The sequence below is a fragment of the Haliotis cracherodii genome, unplaced genomic scaffold (genome assembly GCF_022045235.1).
Source record: "Haliotis cracherodii isolate W230 unplaced genomic scaffold, xgHalCrac1.p SCAF_15, whole genome shotgun sequence".
Taxonomy (NCBI): domain Eukaryota; kingdom Metazoa; phylum Mollusca; class Gastropoda; order Lepetellida; family Haliotidae; genus Haliotis; species Haliotis cracherodii.
This window is the reverse complement of record NW_027266270.1, coordinates 33,743,643-33,766,372: the sequence shown is the minus strand read 5'-3', so window position 1 is coordinate 33,766,372 and position 22,730 is coordinate 33,743,643. Positions and strand designations below refer to the sequence as shown.

General features: G+C 41.3%; 1 protein-coding gene across 1 annotated transcript; it reads right to left on the bottom strand.

Moving 5' to 3' along the window:
* Window positions 1–1,724: 1,724 nt before the first annotated feature.
* LOC139462077 (glutamate receptor ionotropic, kainate 2-like) lies at window positions 1,725–22,349 on the bottom strand. Its single transcript, XM_071243578.1, has 17 exons — window positions 22,262–22,349; window positions 21,496–21,648; window positions 20,559–20,795; window positions 17,805–17,995; window positions 17,132–17,185; window positions 15,610–15,706; window positions 15,164–15,321; window positions 13,719–13,820; window positions 12,749–12,868; window positions 12,204–12,371; window positions 11,386–11,542; window positions 8,314–8,459; window positions 7,669–7,805; window positions 6,640–6,723; window positions 5,724–6,023; window positions 3,994–4,186; window positions 1,725–2,013 (listed from the first exon to the last, which is right to left on the bottom strand). The coding sequence occupies exons 1-17, from the start codon at window positions 22,347–22,349 to the stop codon at window positions 1,909–1,911; spliced, it is 2,490 nt and encodes an 829-aa protein (XP_071099679.1). The 3' UTR covers window positions 1,725–1,908.
* Between the last annotated feature and the right edge of the window lie 381 nt (window positions 22,350–22,730).

Genomic DNA, 22,730 nt, shown 5'->3' with positions numbered 1-22,730 from the left:
TCAGAGACCATCCTCGGAGTGGCAGGCCACGCGTAACCAATAATCGACAAGACAACACACCTACGAAATCGATTCCAGACAGCAACAGTGACTGCAAGAAGCATTCCTGGCCTTTGACGAATATCTTCACAAACCGTACGTCGTCGCCTCAGATGTACAGGGATTGTCGTCAGAAGACCCACCAGACGTCCCATTTTGACAGGAAACCACCGTCAAGCACATCTACAGTGGTGCAGACAATGTCTACACTGGACGGCCATGCAGTGGGGACAAGTTCTTTTCACTGACGAGTCTCGTTTTCACATGAGCCACAGCGATGGACGGATTCGAGTGTACCGACGTCGAGGTGAACGTTACGTCGACCATTGTGTCATTGAAGAAGAGGGAAATCTCAATGGACAGCACTACCGCGACGAGATCGTCGGCCCTGTTGTTCTACCGTTTTTGCTCGACTTGTTCAGGATTCTCTTCAACAAAACAACGTGAATGTCATCCCCTGGCCGGCTTGCTCCCCTGATCTCTCAACAATCGAGCACATGTGGGATCGGCGCCTTCGACGTCAACCACGTGTTCCACAGACACTCCAGGAACTTCCAAACATGCTACACAGACTACCCATCCAAGCTTATTATGTACTAAAATCTCTTGATGATAATGGTAAAATTACATGGGCATCACATATTATAATGATTTTATTCCAGTCTGGATTTGGTTTTGTTTGGCTAAGCCAAGACATTGGTAATATTCAACATTTCATGACAGATTTTAAACGAAGATTTTACGACTGACTCACTCAATATTGGCACTTTTTCCCTGACATCATCAACGAAATGCAATTATACTCACAGTTCAAGTCATTACTAAATGTGGAATCAAATATTACTTGTGATATGTCTTCTTACCAACGTAGACTTATAGCCATGTTCCGGTGTAATAATTTCAGACTTGCTGTTGAATTGGGGCGTCACAACAACATCCCATATGATGAACGTGTCTTCACTCTCTGTTTTTCGAAGGGACATAACCACGTTGAAGATGAATTCCATGTTCTTATGATTTGTGACCAGTATTCTAGAGCAAGAAGAACTCTTTTCCCAAGCGTCTCGTTACCCCTCCCGCTATTAAGAATTTTATAAGACTTATGTCAGCTGAAAATGAACAAATTATTAAAAGCTTAGGTAAATTTCTCTTCCAAGTCATGAGTGAGTGAGTGAGTATGGTTTTACGCCGCTTTTAGCAATATTCCAGCAATATCACGGCGGGGGACACTCCAAGTCATGAACATTCAAACGAAAACACAGTGTTGAACGGCGAATCATTATTAAATCTACTCAGCATGCCAATATATATACAGTATATTTCCATTGTAGTATGGGCCGGTGGCCTGGAGTACCGAATACATTTGTCTGTCTGTTTGTCTGTCTGTCTGTCTGAAACATGCTACAGCAGATATGGACAGATATCCCACAGGACTTTGTGCGACGCCTGGTCCATTCCATGAGACGAAGATGTGTTGCTTGCATCGCAACCAGAGGTGGACACACAAGGTATTGATTTGTAAATTGACATTTTGGCATGTTCATGTTTTTTTTTTATGAAATCACGCATTTTCTGAAGTCAGTATGGCAAATCAAACCATTTGAACACTTACAAGAGTATTTTATCTGTTGCAAACCGGAATTGTTTCAGATTTGGTAAAAAACATAACTTTGCATTAAATCTTATTCAATGTCACAGGAACTTTTGTTGTTCAGTATATTTGACTGCATCGAGAAATGACTCTTGCAGTTACAAACCATACACTCTGTAAAGACTTGTGAAAAACTAATATCTACTATCCGTAAAATATTATATTAAAGAAAATGTTAGCATGTGTCATTTGTGGAGTGATCAATACATCAAAATTAATCAATATTGCTTCTTGTCTATATCGGCGGCGGCCTCCACAGCCTGCGGGAGGAACCCCTCGCTCAACGTCGTGGGCCTCTGGAGGTCCTCCTTCACGTCTTTTTCCTGGAAGTCAAAGTTGGAAAAAAGGAAGTATAATTCTGCCATGAATTTGAAAAAAAACACGATTCCGGTTGGTCAGTCAAAATGTTAAAATTTCAATAACAACCACTGATGGCGACCGCATAACCATGGAAGTTATTACTTGTAGGAATGTAACTTCTTACTCTGTCATGACCGGAGAGCTATTCAAATAATGGCATTGACAAATATAGCCAACCTTTTAAAATCATATCTTAGTTCTCGCTGCTGCTAAACAAAGATCTGAGGACATCCAATAAGGGGTCACGTCAGAAGGACCTTTCATCCGACCAATCAGAGCGTCGCTTACCAAATTATGAAAGTGACAGTTGGAATGTGATTTCTAATCATGCAACCACGAAAATCTTAACATGTGGTATTTCGAACGATAGTTACGGGCTTAACGACCGAATCCATACAATCTAGACCATCTGTTAGCCATTCTAGAATGTTCTTTTGTTAGGTTTCAAATTTGTAATCGAGAATTTGTCAAAATATGTTTCGGAGCGTACTCGCCAATTTGAAATTAGTGCCGTAAAGCACGAGAAAGCTGCCTTCTGATTGGCTAATGTCGACTTCTTGTCAGTCATTCCATTGGTCGATCAAAGTTCAAAGGTAGGTCTGACGTGACCCGTAATGGGGTGTTCTCAGATCTTTGTTTAGCTATATAGACAGACAGACAGACAGACAGGTAGGAGTGCCCGCTTAATGATACGAAGCTGTTCTACTACACACATTTAATGCCTATCTCACATGCGCGTCAAACATATTGATTTAATAAAACAATGTTATATCTATTTTGTACAAAAGCTGATATTGTGACAAATCTACTCAAAACATTTGATGTAATCCACGCTACTGTTCCCACTATCACTGCCAACACCACAGAGTTCGTGTTTTATATACTCACCGCCCAAAAAAACGAACCATAGAAACATGTAGAGAAGTATGTACGTTAAGAAGAGATTTATTTCCAATGTGTACCAATTAATGACAAAACTAACAATCATGATCAGTCAAGTGTTACCACAGAGTAACTTAAATTTTTATTCTTATCACGATATACTGCACGTGATTTCCAAACTTTACACGCTAATCCTGCACGAGACAAATGGTGCATCTCGAGTAATGGATCTATGACGTCACATATGATGCGTTCATGAGCGTCGGTTCACACAACATACCACTATGTTCGTATGTGCATCGAACCAATCTAATATCTCTTGAGCATGAGTACGTCTTCCTATTTTAACCAACATGTATGGTATTCGCGTTTCTTTTGGCGTTGAGTATATTTGCAGAATTGTGATAAAGATGTGAGATTCCAAATGATAAATTTAATTCAATTGTTTAGATATGCCTACCTCCAATACACAATATTTGCTTATCTCCTAATTGGGGGGCGATGGGGTAGCCTAGTGGTTAAGCGTTCGCTCGTCACGCCGAAGATCCGGGTTCGATTCCCCACATGGGTACATTATACGATTATACATTTCTGGTGTCGCCGTGATATTGCTGGAATATTGCTAAAAGCGGCGCACACTCTCACTCACTTACTCCTAATTGGACTCAAGCTTTTTTTGCAGTCCTAGCATTTTAGATCAAGTTGTTAAAAAAAACAACTTTGTTTGTCTGCCGATGATTATCCTGATAAAGAAATAGTGAGAACTCACACGTGGCACGTCGTACAACGTGGACTGCACCTAGACTCCAAGTCCCGAATACCCGTATTGTAATCACCCTATATTTCCATTGCCTACCCTTACCCGTGTTTACACGAATAAACACACGAACACGTGATTTTAATGCAACGCATCCCTAGAACTGAGCATCGAACCGATTAGTTACTTGCCAACATAACATCGACCGTGGATCTTTCCCCATATGACACCGACTATGAATCTTTCCCCACGAAACACCGACAAAGGGTATTTCCCATATAACGCAGACCAGCTATTTCTTCACCTTTTTTCTTTTCCTGTCCTCGACACATGTGTTAATCCTCTCAATGACCTCCACGACGACGGCGAGGACGACGAAGGCCCCGAGGACCATGAAGACGCCGTACATGTGGGTGACCTCCAGCTCCTTAGTGGCCTTGTTGGTGACTGACCGTGTGTCCGTGTCTGTCGTACAATTGGTACGGGACGTCCACCACCTGAACACAGATGGTCTTAGAGTAATACTCATGTACAAACACATGCATACACTTCAAACATACACTTTGACAATACGCTCCTCCCAGGGTTAGTGTATAGCGTGTCTGCCCGGGGAGTGGTAGGTCGGTGATTCGATCCCCAGCCATGTCATACTAAAAGATGGTACTTGTTGTTTACCTGCCTGGCTCTCGGCATTCAGGGGATAAAACCAGGACTGGTCGGCTCGGAGTGAGTGTAATGTGTCTGAATGGGGTATCTATGTGAAACTGCGTCCTGAGATCTCAGAGGGCTAAAACCGGCAATTAGTCCCAACGAACGAACAAACAAACACAAACAAACAAACAAACACATACATACAAACACACACTCAGAACAAACAAACAAACAAACAAACACACACATACACACACACACACACGCGCGCGCGCGCGCGTTGCTTTATCAGTGCAAAGATCTTGAACGCTACCTTAAACCCAATTTTACCTCATCCCACCTTCAATAATATTATTGGCAAAAATTCTCGGATATTGTATGCGGGTTATCCATCCCGTTATCCAGTATGTTATATCCCCCATGTATTGTCATAAGTACCCTGGACCCTCACGTAACCATATTTGCGCGTTGAGTCAAATTTGAATCGCACGTCACTAAAATAGCCATCCAATCAATTTACACATTCATGGGAAAAAATATGTAGGGTGTGCTTTGGTCCAGTGTATTTGTCATATTTGAAAGGAGAATATATACCCTGGACAATCGAGGATGATTGTGGGTGAAACATGATTGGTTTGACTTCACTTTGGCTTGACTTTGTTTGTCTGAGCACAAAACCTATGTAGTCCCAGCATTTCCCATCTAAGAGGAAACAAACTTGTTGCAGAACAACTTTTACAATACCTCGATATTGGCAAATCCAACATTTTTTCTGGAATCGTATATGAAATCACATCACAACTACTTCAGAGAAACCACCATTCACAACTGTAATAACAGCCTCAGTCTACTGAACTGTAGTTTTCATGTAGACCACTCCCCAACGCTGTGAATATAATAAAAGCTACAAACCCTTTCCTTATTAAGGTAGATAATTTATGGATTTTAACTTCTTTTTAATTAGAAACACAACGTTTCATAATAAAGAAGTTGACATCCATAAATTCTCTTCCTTATGTGTATCACTTCTAAATGCCTTTCAAAGACCTTTCCATATTCTTAAGAAACCTCTATCACTTTTACACGGGCCATTTTGATACAGCTGCAATATTTTCGACTGGCTGTTGACAATGAAACAACCTTCAATCACAGACCCGTAGGAGCGTTTCTCAGAAAAAATATGTCCACGCTCATGGCCCATGTCAGCAACATGTATGTAGATGGGGGACAGTGGGTGGAGGAGTTGAGCAAAAATTCTCCTTGTGATTTTTTTTTGTTTTAAATAAAATCGGTGGGAAAAAGTAGGGCGCCGGGCGGGGCAACCACGGGCCTGAATTAAATAGTTGGCATGTGTCTCCCACCATAACGCCATAGTAGACTTACCTTTTAATGAGAGTATCCAGCTTCCCTTCTTCCTTCAGAGAGAGCAGCGCTCTGTTGACATCGTCCTTGTAAGGAGCCCCGCGTGGGAAGCCCAGGCTGAAATCCTTCTGACCAAAGTTCTGCTCAATGGACTCCAGTTCGCAATGCCGCAATGCGTAGTAGTCGTTGACGACTTTTTCAGCTATGAACACGTATGTCCCTTCCTTCACCGACTCAATTATCATGTTGGTGTCAGACCACAACGTACCTTCCACTTTCATAAATGCCCACATACGCTCATACGGGTCCTCCTTGGCATTTCTGCAACCAAAGGTAGTTAAGTTAGACCATGTCCTATAGTGAGTGAGTAGGGTTATACGCCACTTTCGGCAATATTCCAGCGTTATCACGGCGGGGAACACCACAGATGGGCTTCACACATTGTACCAATGTGAGAATCGAACCCAGGTCTCCGGCGTGACAAACAATCAATACCATTCCTTCATTATTATTTTTTATGTAGAATAAGGCACAAAGTGATGTTTTCTCAAACTGACAACTTATTCATTTATTTTGCAAAATAACATAATCAAAAGGTGGGGAAAATGCCGGAATGTTTAAGTCTTACGATTAAGCATCCAAAAGGAAAAGGTTTCTTTTCCATCCAGCGATTTATCCTTTTTTTAACCGGAAAAAAAACTCTTAAAGTTTTGGCGTTTACATTACAGACACAGTTACTTTCCAATGTAGCAATTAACTAATATTCTTTAATTGTGTCTAAAAATAACCTGAGGCAGGAAAACACCATTTCTAAATTCATACCAGTGGATACTGGCATGGCTAAGGGATGCAACTCTGCTCAATTCCGAGCCCCCTCCCTGGTGTAACCACAGCTACCCCTTAACTACAATGGTCTCAATGACATCTGGTTACCTACTCGAAGAAGGTCATCAGATTGCTGTTCATCCTCACGCCATACAACAACTCCGTCTGGCCGGCTAGGTCGTACACTGTTCGGATTCTGGAATAATACATGTATTGTGAAGGATCAGTTTAGTTCCACACTGAAAGGCCACAGGGCCATTGTACAATTCTATTTTCGGGAGTGGTTGCAAATACGTTTAACAGTTCATATTTTAATTAATATAGCATGAAAATGAACTTTGATAGTTTTTTAACAGTAGAATTCTCAGTTGTTGACATGATCCATATGTTTTTGTCGAGTAGGAATATATGTAGCATATCTCATGGTCGGCCTGAGGGTGTTCCATGTCATTACGCCAACACACCAATCCATTCAGAATTTTTACCGAAATTCATAAAATGCCAAAGATCAATCCGTTGATTCCATTTAGTTTTATGGACATTGCATGCCTTTTCATGACGGGTGTGGGAAGGTGGTACTGCTGCATTGTCTGAAATGGATGGGCAGTAGAGCACCTGTACCAGATTTCCTTTATTTATAACCTCAAATGCTACACACTAAAGAAGATGACGGAAATGCTCTTGTCCTGCATCTATACGTGTATATATTGTTCCCAAAACACGGGAAAGCTTGGAGGAACTGACAATGATATATAATGGCTTCAGTAGACGTTTATGGAAACAAAGCCACTATCTGAGGCAGATGACAGAGCAACACACATCTTCAACTTCTGGTTGTAGAACCTTGTTTACCGTTTTAGTCAGTGGTAAGTCTGCAACTGATTTCTCAAAGCCATCGTAGATCTACGATGGCTGTCGTAACTCCCTTCCTCTGACATAGATTTGCAATTGTCTTAGCGATATGGTCGCCTTCTGAAACGCAGCCCTGTCATGTTCCATATCGTTTTCACTTTCTGTCTGGACCTGAGAAGCGATGTCTGATCCCGAGCATACAAGATGTATTATGAATGGGATCCGTGTAAGCTGATGCCAAGTAAATGGGGAATTTGTATGTTTAAGATTTGTGGAAGCAGACCTCTACCTGTTATCTATCTGTTGTAGAGTGAGGTAGGCGGCCAGGTTGGCGGTGTAGGCTGCGTCGATGATGAGGACGCAGAACCAGAAGAAGGCGATGATGGTCCTCATGGACGTCGTCTGGGGGGAATACTCGGTGGTGCCCTGGAATTATGGAAATTCTGTGATTTGTGTGACCTACACAAAAACCTGTTACAGACAGAGCTACACACAGCTATACAATTTAGTGATCTGACAATCATGAGCATCGATCCACGTAATTGGGATACAATGACATGCATCAACCAAGTCAGTGAGCCTGACCCGTTAGTCGCCTCTTACGACAAGCATAGTCGCCTCCTACGGCAAGCATGGGTTACTGAAGACCCCGGATCTTCACGGGTCTGTTTGTTGTTTAACACTGGTCTACAAATAGACGAGTCTGGACCAGACAATACAATGCTTAACATCATGAGCATCAATCTATGTAATTGGGATACGATGACATGCATCAACAAAGTCAACGCGCCTGACCACCCGATCCCCTGTCAGACGCCACTCTGCATGGGATGCTAGGGGGTTTTTTAAGACCAATTCTGATCTTTAATGGTATGTGGACAAAATAGGGAATAGCATCGTTGAGTTATGTCATCAAATAACCACCAATACGTACCTGCAGTAGGACATTAACGGAATACCACAGACTCTCCTTAAGGTCGAACCTCTGCTCGCTGTTCTCCTGGGTGTAGTCGAACCGGCTCATGGTGTACAGGGCAGTCCCTGCTACTAGTATAAACCCCAGGATCATGAACCATAAACCTGGACCAACACGAAATGATAGTATAGAATAGTGGCGACACAGACAACGAGTGAAGATGCATATGAGTTGTGGCTGATCTTTTCCGTATTATTTTCTTCAAGGACAAATTGTCTGCGATCATGTATGTATTTTTACAAATACCAAAATATTCTTGATCTTTTGAAGACTTAATGTGCAATGATATTTAATTTGACCTAAGTGGTTTTAGTTAAAACTGAAGAAAACATAGTTTAATTCAAACAAATTCGTAAATTGAAAATCGAAATATGTTGATCACGTTGTATGTCCTCCACACAAGGCATAACGAATGTCCAGTTTTTTCCTATCAGAGATGTGCCCTAAACCTAACCTGGTGTGCGTGTGTGTGTGTGTGCGTGCGTGCGTGCGTGCGTGCGTGCGTCAGGAAATACATGTAAGCAGTCATGTAGTGTACACTGTTTGAAATAAATCAGAAAGCACAAAGCAATGAAGAAGATTAATGTGCTCAGCTTGTGACAGCTTGTATACTCCGAAGGGAGCTGGGACTAAAATGTAGACTGTTAGGTGCACATTATTGTTAGAGCCAACTGTTAATAAACCGAGGACGGCGAAGGAGGTAACAGGGTCTCAATAAGGCCAAAGGAGCCAAACTGAAATGAAACTGTTGAAGGATCTCTCACCAATAAGAAAAGTAAAGGACTTATGCTTCACCAATAAAGAATGTCCAAGAGACCTAACTTCACCATTGCAGAAAGTTAAAGGACCTATACTTCACCATTACAGAAAGTTAAAGGACCTGTACTTCACATTACAGAAAGTTAAAGGACCTCTACTTCACCATTACAGAAAGTTAAAGGACCTCTACTTCACATTAGGGGGCACGGGTGGCCCAGTCGTCTAAGGTGCCGCGATTCGCTGTGCAGAGTTGCGTCCCTTGGGCATGCCAGAAACCTTTGATTGTGGGTTCGAATCCTGGTTCGCCCCAATTATGTTTCTAGGTTTGTCAGCACCATACCCGTGCTCGTGGGTTTCAACGAAATGGTAAACGTCTGAGACCTGCATCACTTCGGGCTTTCCTCCCACATTAAGCTGACACGCCGTGAAAAAACTGGAATACTGTTAAAAGCGGCGTTAAACCCAACTCACTCACTCACTCACTACTTCACATTACAGAAAGTTAAAGGACCTCTACTTCACCATTACAGAAAGTTAAAGGACCTCTACTTCACCATTACAGAAGGTTAAAGGACCTCTACTTCACATAACAGAAAGTTAAAGGACCTCTACTTCACATTACGGAAAGTTAAAGGACCTCTACTTCACATTACAGAAAGTTAAAGGACCTCTACTGCACATTACAGAAAGTTAAAGGACCTCTACTTCACCATTACAGAAAGTTAAAGGACCTCTACTGCACATTACAGAAAGTTAAAAGACCTCTACTGCACATTACAGAAAGTTAAAGGACCTCTACTTCACCATTACAGAAAGTTAAAGGGCCTCTACTGCACATTACAGAAAGTTAAAGGACCTCTACTGCACATTACAGAAAGTTAAAGGACCTCTACTGCACATTACAGAAAGTTAAAGGACCTCTACTTCACCATTACAGAAAGTTAAAGGACCTCTACTGCACATTACAGAAAGTTAAAGGACCTCTACTGCACATTACAGAAAGTTAAATGACCTCTACTGCACATTACAGAAAGTTAAAAGACCTCTACTGCACATTACAGAAAGTTAAAGGACCTCTACTTCACATTACAGAAAGTTAAAGGACCTCTACTGCACATTACAGAAAGTTAAAGGACCTCTACTGCACATTACAGAAAGTTAAATGACCTCTACTGCACATTACAGAAAGTTAAAAGACCTCTACTGCACATTACAGAAGGTTAAAGGACCTCTACTTCACCAATGCAGAAAGTTAAAGGACCTTTACTTCACCATTACAGAAAGTTAAAGGCTCTCTACCGCACCAATACAAAAAAGTTAAAGGACCTCTACTTCACAAATGGAGAAAATTAAAGGACCTCTACTTCACAATACAGAGGTTGAAGGTTCTCTACTTCACCAATACAGAAAGTTAAAGGACCTCTACTTCAGAAATGCAAATAGTTAAAGGACCTCTTCTTCACCATTACAGAAAGTTAAAGGACCTCTACTTCACATTACAGAAAGTTAAAGGACCTCTACTGCACATAACAGAAAGTTAAATGACCTCTACTTCACCAATACAGAAAGTTAAATGACCTCTACTTCACTAATACAGAAAGTTAAAGGACCTTTACTTCACCATTACAGAAAGTTAAAGGCTCTCTACCGCACCAATACAAAAAAGTTAAAGGACCTCTACTTCACAAATGCAGAAAATTAAAGGACCTCTACTTCACAATACAGAGGTTGAAGGTTCTCTACTGCACCAATACAGAAAGTTAAAGGACCTCTACTTCAGAAATGCAGATAGTTAAAGGACTTCCACTTCACAAATGCAGAAAATTAAAGGCTCTCTACTTCACCAATACAGAAAGTTAAAGGACCTCCACTTCACAAATGCAGAAAATTAAAGGCTCTCTACTTCACAAATACAGAAAATTAAAGGACCTCTACTTCACCAATACAGAATGTAAGGACCTCTACTTCACCAATACAGAATGTAAGGACCTCTACTTCACCAATACAGAAAGTAAGGACCTCTACTTCACCAATACAGAAAGTAAGGACCTCTACTTCACCAATACAGAAAGTAAGGACCTCTACTTCACCAATACAGAAAGTTAAAGGACCTCTACTTCACCAATACAGAAAGTAAGGACCTCTACTTCACCAATACAGAAAGTTAAAGGCTCTCTACTTCACCAATACAGAAAGTAGGGACCTCTACTTCACCAATACAGAAAGTAAAGACCTCTACTTCACCAATACAGAAAGTAAAAGGGGTTGTACCCATGGAGAAGGGTCCGAGGAAGAGAAAGTAGGTCTTGGAGTTGGTGGCCCTCCTTGACAGGATGCTGGCGGTGGTGGAGAGGATTGTGTGGGAGAAGGCGATGACCTCCTCAGTCTCCGCCGTCACCTCCAGGTCCCCAATAGCCATGGAAGCATTCTGAAAATGGATCACGGTCAGTTAGGAACGACCATTCAATAATCTGGGCGAGGGGGCTGATGTTTTTGGTGGAAACAGAATATGTTTTGGGTAACTGCTTTATTCTTTACCTATGTAAGGAGGAGCTGAACAATATGGTTTTCACACCACATTTTTTAGGACATGCAGTAAACGGATCAATATTTGTTTCCTTTTTTTGTTCCTATTTTAACGCCGCACTCAGCAATATTTCAGCTATATGAAGATGGTCTGTAAGTATAGGAGTTTGGACCAGGCAATCCAGTGATTGACATGAAAATCGATTCACACAATTGGGATACGATGACATGCAATCAACCAAGTCACTGACCACCCGATCCATATTGTCGCTTCTTACAAACATGTTCCTATGTTGCTGTGTACCTATGTACCTGTTTGTAATCAAATTAAATGACATAGCGTTGTGACTGTCATTGATATTTTGTTTGTATTTAGTTGTGGCAAACGGCCATGCTGTTTCCAAATGATAAGAGTGCATTCTACATTATCATAACGCAAGTAAACTCGCGTACATGTAGGCTTACTGTTCTCATCTACAATGAACTAAATCATATGAATATCATTATTCCCGAATATGGCTGTTTACGAAGGTACTGGTAGCGTTATGGCGTGGCTGACGTACCCCCGTGAGAAGCTCCACAACCATAGCGTCAGACTTGTTAAAGTGGGCGCTTTCTTCCACGTCGTATATCTCATAGGTGAAGTTCACCTTCCTCGAGATCATCTCCAGAAGGTCGACGTTGAAACCTTCGTACTTCCCCTCGAAGTTCCTCATCACAAAGGGCTCGCGCTGCAGACACAACAGTTACATTGTCTACACATGAAAACAACACCGATCTGGTCCATGCCCAGCAACACGACAACAATATTTTTAATGTGTTACATAAAGGTGAACATATTGCAGATGATATGTTACCTTCCTTCTTTTAATGTTTCAATCCAAGCCTTTTATCAAATAATGTCGGATGTATCTAATTTCATACACAATCATTATCAGGTTATCACAGAATTTTAAACAATCAGAACGAACCATGTTTTATGTGGCTCTACGGAGTTGTGTCCCTTTTATCAAATAATTTCGAACCATGTCTTCAACTGTTACTCCGCAGATAATTCCTTGTCACTCACTCACTCACTCACTCACTCAGATGATCTGAAACTGCTTACTAAGCGTGCCACGACCCTCAGCTTCTCCACCCACTGACTGCCCCCTCTGGCGCTGTCATATACGGCCACGTTCTTCATCCGAATCTTCGCCGTGCCATTCATGAAAGTGCACTTACCGACCTGCAATGCCAACCACATTAATGAGTAAGTTGAATTTATCGTTATTGTCAGCATGACGTGTCGCTCAGGAAAAGAGTTCATGCATCTTCGAGTTCAAATATCCACCATCCTCCCATTACGATACACACGTCGGACCCACTGGCCACAAGTATGATAACTTCGTTTCCTTCTTGTGCCTAATCAGTTTAGGGTGTATACTCCCAATGGAGTCGAGAATGGCATTGACCGGGGCAATAAGGTGTAGCGCTTTGAGTATACACTGGAGTGTGGAGTGTGTGAGTGAGTATAGTTTTACGCCGCTTTTAGCAATATTCCAGTGATATCACGGCGGGGGACACCAGAAATGAGCTTCACGCATTGTACCAACGTCGGGAATCTAACCCGGGTCTTTGTCGTGACGAGCAAACGCTTTAACCACTAGGCTACCCGACTGCCCCCTGGTTTGTGGAAGATAGAGCATGATAATGTACTTATTGATAGTAGTAGTAGTAGTAGTAGTAGTAGTAGTAGTAGTAGTAGTAGTTTCGTTTGTTAGTTTGTTTGTTTGTTTGTTTGTTGTTTAACGCCGCATCCAGCAATATTCCAGTTCTATGACGGTGGTCTGTATATAATCGAATCTGGACCAGACAATCCAGTGATTGACATAATGAGCATCGATCTACGCAATTGAGATACGATGACATGCCCGTTCCCGCTAGTCGCCTCTTACGACAATTAGTAATAGTAGTCGTAGTAGTAGTAATAGTAGTAGTAGAAGTAGTAGTAGTAGTAGTAGTAGTAGTAGTAGTAGTAGTAGTAGTAGTAGTAGTAGTAGTACATATAATGTTAATGTACAACGTTTACCAGATACCGTTTTCAGGCTCTGTCTGTAGCAGAGGATGTCGACGGAGTAGTTGCTGCGGTCACGGTTGTGCCACATGTACTGCCCCAGTGCCCCTTGGTAAGGCGAGACCTGTTGAAAAACAATCGAAGGCTTATATTATCAAGCGTTGGAGGTGAGATCAGCTGAAATGGGGTTTAACGTCGCGTTCAACGTTATTTGACGCATACGTGCACGCACGTGTGTATGTAGCTGCTTGGGCTAGACCGGTCTGTTAGTGCTTCCACACTGAGGTACCATGCTGCAATTAAACCTTGATACCCCACTCACATCATATCTGAGCCGACCAGTCTTTGTTTTATTCCGTTAATGCTGAGCGGCAGGGCAACAACAAGTATCATCTCTAGGCACACCCTCTATCCACTAGACCACGGAGTTACATGTTAGAGGCGCTGATTTGAGGGGAAAGATTACATTGGACAACATTGCAAGTGTCAAGAGACACAAAGAAATGGTTTCACACGATATAGCCTTTTACGGATCGAAATCGGATCAGCATCCTGACGACGAACGCTTTAACCACTCGGCTAACAAACCTCACATAACGATGTACAGTACGTACCTTAAGTAAAAGCACCAAGAACTTATTAGTATGCAGAGCAGCCCTAACAATGCAATCGACACATTCAACATTTTACTCATAAACCACGAGTCATTGTACAATTTGGACATCCATGTGTGAAAAGGTTGATCACGTCCATCTTCCCGAGGCAAGGGAGTTAACTGACTGTACAAGTCCAGTTTCCACCCTTGCCGAACTAGGCTGGAATTATGGAACTAACGAGTCCAATCAAAATCGCGGAACGAAATCGTCACCTGGTTCGTATACTGCCGTGCAGATTGTGATCGATTGCAGGATTTGCAAGGCACGTGTACCGCCAACTCGGCATCAACAGATATTTCCCAAATCTTTTCATGTTTTTAAGAAGATGCTCACCTGATTTGATACACGAATAAGAGACGTTTTATCACAATATAGATATTGGTTATAGACCAGATCGCCTTGACTGAGTGAGGCCATTTTGTCTGAAGCAAATGCAACTGATGTGAGAGGGGGAATCTGATTGATCAGTTGGAGCATAGAAGGGACATAAATCGTAATAGCCACTGTTGGCGCTACGATCGAGCCCAGAAATAGCAGCCTAGTTCGGCAAGGCTGGAAACTGGACTTTTTATAGTCAGTAAACTCCCTTGCCTCGGGAAATTGGAGCAAGTCATGCACTGCCAGAATCGTTGTGGGTCAATGTCAAGGTCGCAGAGTTAACCTTCGAAAACAATCTACGATCTATGTCATTGAAATTCGAGGGTACTCGTTGTGAGTCAATGTCAAGGTCACAACCAGAGTTGACTTTAAAATACAATGTGAGACCGCTTAAGTCAATGAAATTGGAAGATACGAAGTGTCTTATACCAACCTTTGACAAAGTATGATTGAATTCTCTTGCGATCATGACATCGTCAGCTGGAGGTTGCTGGCTACAGTCCTTTGTGTGAAGGACATGGCGTAGAAGGCCGACGACATCCACTGCCAGACCCATCTCAAGCCTCGTCTTGCGCCTCCTCCTGGCGACCTCTGTCCCCAAGGGAAGTGAAATCATTGGGTACAGATATTGAAATACAGTTGGTAGTGCATCGATGTAGCTTCGAATGATTATTTTAATTTTGAATAAGACTGATATTATTATGCATGAGTTATGAGAATTGAAATATATTTACGCAGTTTTTATCGACGAATACTGTATTAGAACAAAGTTTCGTATCGTGAGTCCGATATATCGCTTTAGTCACACGTACTCTCATTGATTTCACTATTTTTAGTTTTAAACTGCAATATGTTTATTAAATCCCAAAGGTCGCTCACGTGACACATTTGCTGGGACCTTCTTCTCCCGTAGTAGTTGCAGTCCAAATATGGTGCCGGGCCATGATTTCTCGTCATTGATAATGTCTTCAAAATCCTGAAAGATGAACAGTGATGTAAGTAACACTGACCGTGGTCTGTTTTATATCAAGATCAAAGTGGCAAAACACTCCTCACAAGACTCTATGGAAAAGAGACGACTTTAACTTCCAATAGTCACCATTCCCTCATGTCCAGCAAGATTCCTGCAGCCCCAGCCCTTGGCAAGATTCCTGCAACCCAAGCCCTTGGTGTCTAAATTCAACAACTTTTGAGGGAGCGTGCTCTTTCTACCAAGAGCGTCATACGATTCTTGCTCAGAGGTTGTTTGGTCAAGTAACAACATTCCAGGCCTCACTACAGCTTTGAATTTTTTTATGGTAGACACGCAGAGGACATTTCAAAATTTGAAGCATCAGTGACAAAAATGATGTCATATGCAATTCCATATTTTGACTTGTACCATAATCCGTGCTTTTTCAGGTGAAAACTTGACTTGCCTTTGCATGCGTTTGTGACGGGTGCCACCGAAAGGGCACCTTTTCCCTCATCTTTTCGCGAACACCTGGTGTCATCACTATTTGATAGTAATTCAAAAACACATGCTCATGATATAGTCGGAATCGTACATTCGATCCTCCTTTTGGCAGAGATTCTTATGAATATTGGGGGAGTTTTGTCGCTTTTATTTAATATTTATTGAGATGCGAGATGCGTCAGTGCCGATTTTACTGCATGCAGCGATGTCATGATGTATCATCTGGGGTGTAGAGTGAGCTCAACCGACGCAAATCGAAGAGTAATTGAATTCGAATCATCGATCAGCGGATCCTGGCACACACAGTGGACATCAATATTCACATCGCATTACGGCGCCTAAGAACATTGACCCACCCATGGCCATGTACGGGGTGGTGTTCAGTAAGCTACTGTTTGGAATAGTAGCTCTTTATCTTAAGGGTTTGTATGTAAATGTAAGCCGATACCCCTTTTCTGTAACAAACGAATGTTGATATTAACACCATCTGCAATGTCCCTATTTTAAAATCCTAAGAGAGCAATGAGTAATTTAGAATGGTTTCAAAATAATTTGTTGGGAGGACATTTTCAAATTTGACACATCAGTGACACACAATATATCTAATATCATTCCCTATTTTGACGTGTACCATATTTTCCCGGGGTTTTTTTTCAGGCGTATAATTGACTTGCCTCAGTATGTGTTTATAACAGGTGCAACCGGTGTGAAGGGATACGGTCACTTTTCGCTAACACCTGGTGTCATCACTATTTGGTAGTGATTCATAAACACATGCTCATGATATAGTCGGAATAGTACAACGGACTCTGATTTCAGCAGAGGTGTCTTATGATTATGGAAAAGGTAGCGTTTAGTTAGAAAGGTATTTGAGGATTAGTATATCAGCGCTAATAAAGCTGTCTAAAGTATAGTTTGTGTCCATTAAGAGACAACTATTCTCACCGGGTAGTCGACCAGCCATTCAATTGAGTGGTGCAGAAGGTGCAGTCGTTTGGCCTGAAACATCAAAGTAGTTCAGTATTCTTGTCACTTGAAACACGGAATCAATGTGTTTGAGATTGGTGCTCATTCGCCGTGATACACACCGCCTACTCACACACACGCACACACACACACATACACACACATGTTTACACTCACACACAACCGTTATCTGTGAACTGCTGATACTCATTAGCGTTATCTCCACTTCGTTAATGCACATACACACACACAGACGCAGACATCAACACACACATACACGCCGACACACACACACACACACAGACGCAGACATCAACACACACACACACACACATACACGCCGACACACACAAACATACCTAAAACACACACACACCTAAACACACATACACACGCAAACACACACACCTAAACAAGAAAACACACACCTAAACACAAACACACCTAAAACACACACACAAACACACACAAAACACACACAAACAAACACAAAAACACAAACACAAGAAAACCTAAAGACAAAAACACATACACGCAAACACACACCTAAACAAAAACACACATACCACCAAACACACACCTAAGCACAAACACACACACACACACACACACACACACACACACACACACACCTTGACAGCTGTCTACTCACGGCTCTCATGACATGTGTGACGGTGTCTCGCTTCGCCGAATGGAGGATGATGCGTTCTTTCTGGGAAGCCCGGAGACCCATCAGGTTGTGCACGAGCTCCGCATCCTCATCCGACGTGATCCGAGAAGGAAGCCGGATCGGGGACACATCAATGCCGTAAATCCCCAAAGTCAACACTGTTGAAAAGTCATCTGAAAGACGCAGCATTGTTCAAAGTGCCCATTGCAAGTGGCATACACTTTGCGATCTGGAACTGACTGTCACTGGCAATCGGTGCAACATCACTCGTTGGCTATAAAAATGTTGTGTTTTATTTGCATGATATCACTATCTTATAGCAAGTAAACAGCGGAAACATGCCATGATTGACGGAAGCCAAACGCAACAACGCCGTCGGCCGACTGCAAACAGGAGAACCATCCTCGGCTGCAGTCCGGTTTTTCCACGTAGCACCAAGCACCATTACAAGACTGTGGAACCGTTGTCAGACACACGGGACAACACGGGACCTTCCCAGATCCGGCCGACCACGTATCACTACTTGGGCACATACGTGACAGAACCACTACAACCACCTGTACAACTACGGCAATACCAAAATTGCGAAGGATATCAGTCCAGACAGTGAAAGCTATGAACACACCATGCTTTGTGTGCTGGCGATTGGGTGCCTCAGTCTGGCAGTGTGGGTTCGAATCCCGGATAAGACTCCAAAGTTACTTCTGTGTTCTCCTTAACGTAGCACAAGTCAAGTTTCAACAACTGTTCTGAACAAAATTGTTGTTTCTTTTAGGCTTCATGGAAAACCTTGGTGTGATATAACTCAATTGTTCCTTTTCTAACTTTGGCACTCGGTTTCAAAGCATCACACTTTAAAAATAAGGAGATTATGGTATTCAGTTTAGTTTCAGATAGGGTGCCTCTCAGAAGTCCAGTGAGGCCGTCGTTTTTCATGACCGCCATACTGAACCGGAGCAAGGATAATCTGAAGAATAATTTCAGACCAAAGGAACACTGTTCACTGGCATGTTAAATGAGAACGGTTAATCCTTCGACACCCACACGTACATTGCTGTGTAATGTTGAATCTGCTGATCATCCCACTGATATTGTCTACACATGGGGTTAAAATCAACTCCTTTCAAAGTCAAGTTTCGTTTTCGCGGCAATCGAACGAAAGAAATCTTAGAACGAGAGATGAGAAACCGAATCTGATATGGCCGCCCTAAAAAGACATGTTAAACGATATTTTTAAAGTGAGATGTACCGAGACCATTTGTAGAGAGTTAGGAAGTATTTTCACAAAGAAGACATGCACCCTAAATATCTTTCATATAATAAATCTTTCAATCAAATATAACTGCCAAAGAACAATACGTATTACCTCTAACGACATAATGTTTCCGGCATCTGATGCTGCATAGTCATGCCAAGTTTGACACTTATTGGACGAGCTGCTGAGGAGCAATAGGGTAAACTGTGGCGCTGTACGTGAATTCATTTGAACTATCTGACCTATTAGTTTGGATTGCTTTTAGATACTTAGAAAATATAAAACAATAATATGCGTAAACATCATGTACTTGTATTAAGAAGACATCAGTGGCGGATCCAGAGGGCGAGGCAACTTTTTAAATGTAAATAATAAACCCAAAATATTACCTTACATGATAACCTGTTTATTTGGTTGTAACAGTAAATTAAGCGTTAAGTCTACCCCTCCTACACCCCTCTCCCTTCTCCTCCCTTTTTTAAAATTCTTGATCCGCCCCTGCTGAAAGATGTTAATAATGTTGAAAAATATTCTGCATGTTCACATAGAGTTGTACCCACGAGCGGCCATCAAGAAATGTGCTATATGCCTAAAGCCTATTGGGTACTGAAATAAAAGAATTGAATTCATATTGCACGTCACAATAGTAAATGTACTTTTAATACGCGTTGAATGCAGGAATGAGACCAACACTAGATTTTATTTGTGTTAATTTACTACTAAAATGTCTGCTTCATCATCTAATCAAATACTGCTAATAGACACAGGGACGCTTACCATAATGTTATTCTGCTTGGCAAATATCAACCCTCTCTCTAGAGATATGTGTATTGTCAATCTGTGCTAACTAAACCAATACCGAGGCGTCATCGCGAGGAACATTAAGTCATGGTTCCATTGTCACATATGATTCAGTAAACCTCAACCTTTCTGATGTATTATTATGATTGTTCTTTTCACAAATATCCGCTTACCTTTGGTGCTTCTAAATCAGCATTTCCATTTCTTCTGTTGTCGTTGGCGTTTGATATGAATTTTTATGGTTGTTTGTTTGTTACAACTCACATAACAGTCATAATTGCACAAGTATTCCCCATGAGGGTGGTTTGAAGGGCAACACCACACAGAAATCTACAGAGGTTGATTTTGACAATAGCAATAGCGTAACATGAACTTAACGATCAATGCCAATTACTGTGTGAATTGATAACTTCGCACAGAAGGAGTAGATGTCAATACTTCTTATAATCCATTTTGCTGGTTTTATTAATGATTGATTGTGTTGATCGTTCAAAGATGTGTGGCCAAGAATTTGAAAAAGAATTACGTAAGAACATCGAAGTTAAAATGACTGTACATTGGGAAGCAAAAAAATGTAAATATAGCTGGAAACAAACGTTTTATAAAAAAAATAGGCACTGAAATTGCAATGACACCAGGTGTCACAAGGACATGTCACAATTGTGTCAGCAAGCACTAACCTTGAGACAGAAGGGCGACGTTATTCCATTTCAACCTTTTCGCAATGGTCGCCACAGCCACGGATAGACTATGTTGTTCCGGAAGTATAGAAACAACGCTGTCAGAATCTTTCGCTCTCTGCCCGACTGATGACGTCAGTATGTGACGTTGATTTATGATGACGTACTTTGAGGTAAACATGTCTATATAAGGGCCAATTGTCACGGTTGTGAATTGGTTGTCAGAATTCCTTCTGGCTGAAAACATAACAGCAAGAGCAATAGTGAAACTAGAGAGTCAAGTTCTCAAAAAATTGTCGGAAAATGATTCCCCAAAAGGCAAGCTGAGTTTATGACCTATGGTTAGAAGTTGCAGGTGTCATATAAGGGGGCTCCTGGCATTTTATATTGAGACCAGATATTTTTCAGCAACTGCTGCAAAACCATCTATTTTATTGAATAAAAACCATGTGCCAAAATATTTTTGCCGTGAATTATTTTTTCAAGAATATTCGGGGACAAATCCCACCCCCACCCCTGTTATAACGTTTTCATAAAAAACATCACTTGTTGAATAGTTTTCACATTGCCTCCATAAGTGCATGAGCATCTGCTTAAACTTCATCACGTTTATCAATGTTGATAAAATATTATATATTCGTAGATACATAAAGGGAAGTCATCTTTTTCGAACTGTGGCCTCATTGTGAACTATCCGGCAATAGAGGATGGTAAACATGATTATGGTCACAAGTTACTATTTCATGGAATATGTTTTCGGCTTGAATCGGAGTTGATAAATTCGTTATATTCTCATTTGCGAGGTGAGCGTGATTTTGAAAGCTAAAAGTTCGTGTACTACCGGAGACACATATAAACCATAGAACACTCCCTCGGAGTTAAAAGCAACTATCAGATGGAATACATGTAACAGCCAAAAGTCAGCTCTTCATCCTACCTGCTGTCAGACTGTTGTAGATCGTGCTACCGTTGGTGGTGTCGTACGACAGCTTCTTGAAGTTGATGGTGCAGAAGTCATCCCCGTCAAGTAGCATGTCAGCGATCTCTCTGTACATATCGGCGTCCTCGGAGTCAGGGTACCCCATTACACCTACACAGACACTAATGGTGCTTTACTTGTCTCTGGACAAATGCATATATCAGAAACATCCATTGAGGTTTACCACACTAACACGGTTTATTTCATTGTTTTTTTATGTGAGGTTAGTAATACTAGTATGTACCAGAAGTGTCAAACTTTAAGACTAGAAATTTATGATAGAAACAATTAATTTAATTTTGGAAATATCCACGAGAAGGACTACATGTTCCAATGGACATTGTATTTTACGGACATTTGTCGTCTACGATGGGAATGGTAAATACCATCATTGATTGGGTAACTGTTATCCACGATCAGAAGGTTAACTTGTTTCAAACTTGGCTACGGGTAAATCGCAATTATAATTAAACCTGTCATTTCCTACTGCATAACGAACAATATACAGTTAACTACGGTTATAACGAACTCAAAGGTACCACTAATATCAGTTCGTTAAGACCGGAGTTCGTAATAAGCATATATACAGCAAATGGTCTGTACAAAAACAGTTCCTTATAAGCGTGTTCGTTATAGACGAAGTTTACAGTAAATATATTAATGTGTACAACTTCACATGATAAAATGTCGTGAGTCATTTCAATCATTAAACCATGATACATACTTGCATTGATCATGTACTTGAGTCCAGACACCTCCTGTATCAACACACCAAGCGTCATTGCAACAGGAATCCATGTTTGAAGCTCCATGTTTACTCCCTAGATAGAGCCTGGGAAATCAACGGTTTTAATGAAATTTCGTTTCACATTAAGCAGGACATAGTTTTTATGAAACCTATTCTTCGTAAGTTATAGGTGATAAGTCGCTGAGTCGGTTTCATTTCATAGAACTAACATACGTGCGTAGTTATACAATTATTGCACCGGAGGTTTTGGTAAAGATCTTAAAACCCTATAGTGATTCATAAACACATCCTTATGCTGAAAACTGTGGAGCAAAGGATACCCCTCAATGGATTTTATCACGTGTTTGATTTTCAATTGAATATATCCTAAGTGAGCGATATTATACCAAAAACTTGAACTATACTGGCGCTTAGTCAAAGAAGACTTCTACATGTTTTTACTTTT

Coding starts and splice junctions, on each gene's coding strand:
- LOC139462077 (XM_071243578.1), bottom strand. CDS start 22,349: ATGGAGCTTCAAACATGGATTCCTGTTGCAATGACGCTTGGTGTGTTG. Junction 6,724..7,668: donor CTACAACAGATAGATAACAG/GTAGAGGTCTGC, acceptor GTATTATTCCAG/AATCCGAACAGTGTACGACC. Junction 6,024..6,639: donor AATCTGATGACCTTCTTCGA/GTAGGTAACCAG, acceptor CTTTGGTTGCAG/AAATGCCAAGGAGGACCCGT.